Source organism: Myotis daubentonii, chromosome 9, assembly GCF_963259705.1.
Source record: "Myotis daubentonii chromosome 9, mMyoDau2.1, whole genome shotgun sequence".
Taxonomy (NCBI): domain Eukaryota; kingdom Metazoa; phylum Chordata; class Mammalia; order Chiroptera; family Vespertilionidae; genus Myotis; species Myotis daubentonii.
Window position 1 is genome coordinate 79,179,544 of NC_081848.1, and position 8,343 is coordinate 79,187,886.

The window sequence follows — 8,343 nt, forward strand, 5'->3', positions numbered from 1 at the left end:
TCTTTTTTAAAAACATATTTTTATTGATTTCAAAGAGGAAGGGAGAGGAGAGATAGAAACATAAATGATGAGAGAGAATCATAGATCCGCTGCCTCCTTCATGCCCCACACTGGGGATCGAGCCTGCAACCCTGGCATGTGACCTGACCGGGAATCGAACAGTGACCTCCTGGTTCATAGGTCAATGCTCAACCACTGAGCCACACCAGCCAGGCCAATTTAATGATTTTATTTAACCAACATATCCAAAACACTATCATTCCTATATGAAACCAAAATAAAAGTGGTTGCTCCGTTTCACGTTCTTCGTGCACCAATCCTAACATCCAGTGAGTGTTTCGCACTCACCACCATCTTAGTCCACACCAGGCCCAGGGCAAGTGCTGGGAGTCTGAGGGTCAGGTGTGGAGGGGAGGGAACAGGTCCCCCAGCCCATTCTGACCTGCAGAGCCCAGAGGCAGCCAGGATCCAGCACAGCAGGGGAGCCCACCTGCACCCTGGGGTGGGGACCCAGCGCTGCAGCCAGGTGTGCTGAGCTGAAGCCTAAAAGCCAGGGACAGGCCACTGGAAGGCGTGACCCCTGTGGGTTGCTCAAGGGGGAGGGTTATCAAGTCAGCACAGCTTTTAGGAAAGCCAGTGTGAGAAGTAACAGCCACGTGCAGGTGCATATAGTCATGTGATGCAGCCAAAGACCTGCTCCCAAAGCCAAGAGGCCCCGCATCGTCACGTGACCTAAGAGAATGCTCTCCCCCATCCCCACCCCCTCGCCGCATTCCTCTGGGTCTTCAGGTGTGACTGCCTCCCCCTCGGGATGCACCATCACCGCTGGTCCCGCACCCGGACAGGGCACACATCTCCTCAGCTATGAAGCGCTTGAAGTTTTCAGGACAATCACCTTTCTACCTGGACCACACAAATTTTAATTCCCTGCCCTGTGGGTCCCCACCCCCTGCTGGCCCCACCCCCTGCTGGCCCCAGGACAGCAGGGGCGTCTGTTTTGTTTCTGCCTCAGTAACACTCACCCTCATAACTGTGTGTGACTCGGCTTAGTGTGCACATGCCTTTGTTCCCGATGTGCACTGATCTAATGCACGTGATTACAATCCAGCCGTATTTTTATCTTTTTAAATCCTCACCGAGGATATGTTTTTTATTGATTTTTTTTTAGAGACAGGGAGAGAGAGAAACATTGATTGGTTGCCTCCCGTAGGCACCCTGACCAGGGACTGAACCTGAAACCTGGGTATGTGCCCTGACTGGGATTTGAACCCGCCACCTTTTGGTGTACAGGAGGACACTCCAACCACTGGGCCACCTGGCCAGGGCTCCAGCTTGTCGTAAAGCACTCCGGTGGTGGTGACAGACAGGCACAAGGTAGGAAGACACGGAAACACTTGCTGGTTTTTATTTTGCCACGAGAATAATTACCAAAGGGGAAATCTTAAATGATAACCACACAGCTTCAAAGGAGAGGAGGGGCTGGCTGACTCGGGGAGTTGGCACAAGCTGACCCATCGTCTCAGAATCTGACTTCCTGGGACGGGAGGGCCTTGCCCGGCTCCCTCAGGGCTGACTGCTCTGTGTCTTCCCAGGACGCCGCCGAGGGGAGCATGGGCACCAGGGCCCCGGCCTCTGCAAAGAGACGGACTCTGGGTGATGAGCCCCTGCTGTCCGCACGGAGGACATCACAGCCCCAGCTCACCTCACAGGGTCCAGACAGAACAGAATCAGCCTGGACTCTCAAACTCACACGAAATCGTGACGTGTGAAACGACAACCAGCTGTGTCTCGTGAGCATCACAGCGTCCATCTCCCCGGCCCCCGCCCCCACCTGCACGGCTAACTCTCAGAGCGCAGGCCTCCCACGGCGGCTTGACCTGTGAGCTTATCTGGCAAAGGCCAGACCCTCACTGGTGAATGAATGACAAGCACGAAGCACAGACGGCAAAGCCAGGGCTGAAAGGGGCAGCATCTGCAGGAGGCCCAGAGCCGAGGGCCGTGCCTTTAAACGCAGCCTCCCCCCCCCCCCCCCCCCCCCGCAAGGAAAGCCGGCACCTGACGGATGGGCTCCTGTTCAGCTGCAGTGCTGACGAGACCTGGTCTCAGACGCCTGTGAGGAGCTGGGCGGTGGGGCACTGCGGCCGGACAGGGACAGCGGTTGTTGCCACATCAGTAGTGCACAGAGAGAACGGAACCCTGAGGCGCTCTCTCTCTCTCTCTCTCTCTCTCTCTCTCTCTCTCTCTCTCTCTCGGAACAGTAGGTCAGATGACCCTTTCCAGGGACGGTGTGGGGCCGGCAGCAAGCCCAGCCCTGCTTTAGCTAGTTCCAGTTCCCGGGCTGTAACGCCAACCAGCAGGCGTGGAGATCAGTCACTGCAGAAGTCTAGGGAACCCTTTCCGTTTTAAGTGCCAGGTTCTAGGAGGTGGAAATGTAAATCGGCCACATTTCACTAACCTTTGAGATGCAAGAAAGTCAGAAATTCCATTATCTTGCGCACAACATCATCGTTCCAGGGCAGCAGCCGGTCAGAGTCGCCTAGAAACCAAAAGGATTGACATTTACGACTTACACAGGTGCTCCGGGCACCCCGAGGTCATGAACCCCAGCATCTCTGTCACCCATCTTGGGGACCCCTCTCCTGGAGGCCCCAAGTCTAGAGGGCTCTCTGCCGTCCCTGCGCTGCCCAGCATCTTACTCCCACTGTCGTTGCTTCTGTTGCTAGCAGTGGACCGATGTGGCTGGGCCCGGCTCGGACCACTGCCCTGTGCACCCAGAGGTGGACAGTGGAGGGCCTCGGAGCCCCGGGACCCGTCCCCTCACCTGCCCTCGCGCCGTCTTCAGGCTGCAGGTCCCGCTTGCCAGCAAGGCCGTGCTTGTCATGGAATGACCGGTGGTTGTCAACAGCATCTGTTTGCAGAGCAGAGCAGACAGCCCCTCAGTGTCGTTACTGTACCCTCCCCCGCCCAAAGGACCCGACTGCCACTGAGCCCAGTGTGGGAACCACAGGAGAGGGAGGACAGCGTGGACCCGGGGCCCAGTTCGTCACCCGGTGCCGGGACTCCACAGGACCAGGGCCCAGAGCCCACAGGCCTGGCGCAGGAGGGAGCACAGGCTCCCAGGGGTGCTGGCAGGCGACCGGGGCTCGGGGCCTTGTTTCTGAAAACAAGGGAGGTACCGAAATATTTCCATTTTTCAAAGATCACTCTGGCAACTGTGTGGGAGATGGACCGGAGCCAGGGAGAGAGGGGGGTGGGGCGGCGGGGAGAGAGACAGACAGACAGACAGACATGCTTGGGGTGGGGTAGGCTGGGTGACTATGTGTGCATTGGGTGGTGTGCTTCTTGAGAGCTCCCTTAGGAAACTATTGGAAGAAAGAATGAGGGCTCTATACCAAGTGGCCCGGGATGAGGAGAGGGGGCTGGATTTGGGGCCACTTAGGAGATAAAGGAGGAGAGGGGACGAGGGCGAGGACGGCTCAGAGTTTCTGGCCGCTGGGCCTGGTGGGCTGTGTCATCCACAAGCCGGATGAATGAAAATTAACTCGTTTTCCCAGGACAGAGCCCCTGGCACAAGACTGAGAAAGGCGGTAAGTGGGCTGATCCAGTGGGCGGCTGGGTGTTCCCTGCAAACGCGTTCTCCCAGCGCTGTTTCCACGCGGGCGGTGGAGGTGACGCGGGCGGTGGAGGTGACGCGGGCGGTGGAGGTGACGCGGGCGGTGGAGGTCACGTGGGCGGTGGAGGTCATGTGGGTGGTGGAGTTCAAGGGCAAACCATCAGGCTGTAAGGACTTCCCACAAAGAGCTGTCTGCATGCCAGCTCCCGGGGCTCCAACTCAACAGAGACTTAAAACTTCACAGTGGAAAAGGGTGTTTCCCAACTCAGGGTGAAAAGTCTCCCTGACATGCTGTCAACATTCCAAAGTGACATTTTTGCTGACGGTTCCTCCTGTTTCGGGGGCCAGGAGCACCCAGAGATGAGGTGCTCTCTGAGGGAGAGAGCTCAGGGGTACAAAGGGTGCAGGGGAGCGTGCACCCCTTCCAAGCGCCCGTGGGTCCTGCCTGGGCCCCCTAGTGTTTGCCATCAGTGCTGGGCTCTGAAGGACCCCCAGGCGATGGATAACCCGTCTGAGCAGGAGAAAGTATGTACTTAAACTCCAGGATTAAGGACTAAGACAGCTCCCGGGCAGTTTAAACGGGTGGAGGCAGCCCTGAGGAATGTGGGCAAAAAGCGAGAAGGCAGGAGACAGGGTGACAAGGGCCGCAGGGCGGTCAGGGTTCAAGGCAGAGTCAGGCACCTTGAGGCTGGGGGAGAGGGCAGGTGGGGTCAGGGCGGGGGACTGAGTCCCTCTAGGCCCTACAGGAGGGGGGTGGGGGTGTGGCTTCAGGGAGGGCGATGTGCCACCTAGAGACGTGGCAAATGCCATTAACCTGAGGGGACCCCATCCTCCAAGCCTCAGGAAGCGCCCCTGCCCTTTAACACTGGACCGGCCTCGGGTCAGAGTGACGCCCAACAGCTCAGAATGGCAGGATTAACACGAATGGCTGCCGCAGCGGCAGGTGCAGCGCCTGCGGGTTCGGGTTCTTGGTCACTTACTTGGACCCAGAAGGTAGCCAGCACTGTTCAGGGTCCAGCCCCTCTTCTCCTTCACCTGAGACGGGAGAAGGGGGTCAGATGGCCAGGACCTGCCTGGCCCAGCGGCCTGTGTGGGGCCGCGTGGCGGGCGGTTGGACTCACCGCCACAGCCCGGTCACACAGGCCGCCGGTCACCGTCACATAACGAGCCGGCGCAGACCGTTCAGGGAAGAGGCCCGCTTTCCGGGGTGAAAGGCCAGATATGGCAGGGCCGGTGCGCGCATGGGACAAGCCAGAGACCAGCCTCACCCGCACCGCTCGCTTCTCCGGGACGGCTCCAGTGACCGACCCTCTGCGGGTGAAGCTGCGCTCGGGCGTCCAGTCCACGCTCACTGGCTCCCAGCAGGCTGTCCTCGCACCCGCGCACACCGGGGAGGAGCGATGGCGGGAGGGCCCGAGGGGGGAGCGCCCCCGCCGGCCCCCGCTCCAGCCCTCCGCCCCCCGCCCCCCACCCCCCACCCCGCTCCCGGCATCAGCGCCCACACTCCGCCCTCTGCCCGGAGGGATGACCGCGCACTTACCGGGGACCCGAGGGTGGCCGACAGGGCGGCGAGGAGCAGCGCGGCGAGCAGGAGGGCGCGGCCTCTGGGCATCTGCAAGGGAAGGGGCGGCGGGCGCCGCGCACGTCGGGGCGGAGCTCGGACCCCTACCCGGCCGGACGGAGGGTGAAGGGGACCGAGGACCCAGTGGTTTGCGCCCCCGGACAAGGGACAAAGGACGGGGCAGAGGCGCCGCGCTGACCCTCCGGCAGGCGGCGCTCGCAGCCGGAACTCGGGGAAAGGGGCGCCTCCCCCCGGGCCTCCGATGCACGCGGTACCTTGAGCAGCGGCGGGTCCCGGGGTGTCAGTTTCCGGCGGGGTGTCGGCGGGTCCGGGCGCCCGGTTGGGTCGGGTCGGGTTGGGTCGGGTCGGGTCGGGCCGGGGCGCTCACCGCATGGCACGGCCCCGGGATGCGAAGGAGGAGCGTGCGCGGCTGGGTTCCCCCGACGTGTCCGTGCCCAGAGCCGCCGCTGCCCCGCTATTTATGCGGCTGGTCCCGCGCCACGTCACGGAGCTCGGGTCCCGCCCCCTCGCCGAATCCCGAGGGGGCGGAAGAGACCGCAACTCGGCTCCTTAGGGGGCTCCACGCTTCGCGGGAGGGCGCGCAGTGGTCTGCATGGGGCGGGGGCGCGCAGTGGTCTGATTGGGGGAGGCGCGCAGTGGTCTGATTGGGGGCGGGGGGCGCGCAGTGGTCTGATTGGGGGAGGCGCGCAGTGGTCTTCATGGGGGGCGCGCAGTGGTCTGATTGGGGGCGGGGGGTGCGCAGTGGTCTGATTGGGGGCGGGGGCGCGCAGTGGTCTGATTGGGGGAGGCGCGCAGTGGTCTTCATGGGGGGGCGCGCAGTGGTCTGATTGGGGGCGGGGGGGGGCGCAGTGGTCTGCATGGGGGAGGCGCGCAGTGGTCTGCATGAGGGAGGGCGCGCAGTGGTCTTCATGGGGGGGGGGGCGCAGTGGTCTGCATGAGGGAGGAGTGAGGCCGCGGAGAGACCCCATCACCGTGAATGAAGAGCCCGAGCAGCTCCCACAAACACCCGGGTCATTACTGTGGGGGAGAGCCCACCCCCATACCCGGGATCCTGGTCCTGGGGAGAGCGAAGCCCCCCTCCCAGCACAGCGCCCCCTGCGGGAACGCCGCTAAACTCCGCCAGACACCCTGGGACCACCCCTCAGTCCCAGCTGGACAGCCCGGGGCACCCTGTCTGCTGACTGGCACCCAGCTCTTCCCCTCTGGGTGCCCATACTTTGCTAAAAGGGGGCACATCAGCCAGGGCTGTTGGGCTGTGGGCCCCAGGGGTCCATTCCCACCCGGAGCTGTGGGTGCCCCCCACTTCCCATGCGCACTGCTGGCTTAGGACGGGTCCCTGCCAATGTTCTGCTGCTGACTCCCGGGCTCAGGACACAGCTGCTTTGAGCGGGATCAGGTAGTGGTCAAGCCCTCGGGGACCTGGGGGGTCTGGAGCGGACACCAGCCCAGGCTCCCAGAGATGGCAGGTGGGCAGGGCAGTAGCAAGAGGCTGTGGCAGGTGGCACAGGAATCAGGCAGGAATGGGCCCTCCTCTACTTGCTCCAGGAATACCTCCTGAGCTCGGGCCAGGCCCAGTGGGTTCCTCCCTGGCTCACAGACACCGGGCACACGGGCTCCTCCAGACTTCTAACGAGGGATGAGGCTGGCAGGCAAAAATTTGCCTGAGCCCCTCCTCCCTGGCCACGGAAGTCAGCATGGCGCACAGAGGCAGCCCCTGCCGGCAGGTGGCGCCGCCGGCCTCCACCCCGTCACTGGGAGGCGCAGCCCTCGCCCCACCCGCCCAGCTGAAGGTCAGATGGACCGATGTCACCAGGGGCCTGGAGTGAGCAGGATTCAGGACAAAGGGCAATAACAGTGATGCTGGCCTCCATCTAGCCTACATCTCACTTTTATGAGCCTTTTGTGCAGACAGCTCCAGGGGAGAGCCATTTGCCTCTGCTCGGATGACAAAGGACCCCGGCGCTTGAGGACTTGGGTCAAGGCCAGCGGGTGGCCAGGAGGCAGCAGGGTCCTCGCCTGGGTGCCGAGCGCTGCCCTGGTTTGCCAGAGGGCGAGGAGGGTGCTGGCAGGGAGACGAGGCGTGGAGAGGGGTCTTGGGAACAGACTCCCGGCTGTGACGGGCTGACAGGGTTGTTCTCAAGGTCACGGTCTGACTCCCATTACTCCTATTTCCGGCAGCTGGGGTGGGAGGACAGCAAGGGGCAGGGGGCCTGACCAGGACGCACAAACTGGTTTCTGAAGCCACGGTGGTTCCGAGGGCACATTTCCCCTGGGAGGGCAGCGGGATTGGGGACAGGGACAGCTGAGAGCGGGAGAGCAGAGTTTTCTGTGACTCATCACAGGAGTGATGGTGACGCCCTGTCATGCCCTGTGCCCTTGTATGTAGGCCGTGTTGGGGAGTGGTACCCCCGGCCTCTGAGAACTGCTGGTTTCTGTGTGTGGGGGGGGGGGAGGGGGTGTCCTGCCATCGCTCTGAGTACTCCCTCTTCTTCTGAGAACACAAGTGCCCCGTGCACGGTGCATCTGGGACAGCGCCACCCTCTCCTGTGGCCCAGGTTAGATAGGTGCCTCTTGCCGCCGGCGAGAGCCTGAGGACCCTCTGCTCTTGACTCACTTTGTCAAGGAGCCTCTCGGTCTGAAGAGGCAAAGATTCTCAGCTGAAAACTTGGGCCCAGAACGCCCGGCCCCGGAGCCAGCATTCAGGTCTCACATGGGGAGGCCGCCCGGCCACCTGGTCAAGTGATGCACGCAGGTGGGTGTCAGCATTGTGTCCGAAAAGCCCAGCCCTTCCTGGAAGCAGGACCCTCCTGAGTGCAGGGCCCCGGGCGGCCCGGGAGCCGGCGAGGGTGCTGGCATGGACCGAGGGGCGTTGGCACGCAGACTAGAGAACAAGAACGTGCCCTCTGGCCACTTTCCCCACGTGTCTCATGGAAAATCATCAGCCATCTTCTCGGGTATCATGAATCCATTTAACAAAAACCAAGCCGCCCCCAAGTTCCTAGGTCTCTCACCAGGACCCCACGTGGGGACACACAGTGCTGCTTCTCCTGGGTCTGGGCCGGGAAGAGTTAGGCGGGTGCGGGAGGACCCAGACCGAGCCAGGCAGGAGCGGAGGCGCAGTGATTTCCGCCACGGATGCATCAGACCA

The 8,343-nt window shown here is 62.3% G+C and overlaps 1 protein-coding gene across 2 annotated transcripts; it reads right to left on the reverse strand.

Annotated features, from left to right (window-relative positions):
- Positions 1–1,389: 1,389 nt before the first annotated feature.
- Positions 1,390–5,633, reverse strand: GAL (galanin and GMAP prepropeptide). 2 transcript variants are annotated; one of them, XM_059709847.1, is made up of 6 exons: positions 5,450–5,630; positions 5,154–5,225; positions 4,594–4,648; positions 2,822–2,908; positions 2,456–2,536; positions 1,390–1,632 (listed from the first exon to the last, which is right to left on the reverse strand). In XM_059709847.1, the coding sequence occupies exons 2-6, from the start codon at positions 5,223–5,225 to the stop codon at positions 1,520–1,522; spliced, it is 408 nt and encodes a 135-aa protein (XP_059565830.1). In that variant the 5' UTR covers positions 5,450–5,630; the 3' UTR covers positions 1,390–1,519. The 2 variants fall into 2 exon arrangements, with proteins under 2 accessions (XP_059565830.1, XP_059565831.1); XM_059709848.1 differs by lacking the exon at positions 2,456–2,536 and having other exon boundaries at positions 5,450–5,633.
- Positions 5,634–8,343: the final 2,710 nt, after the last annotated feature.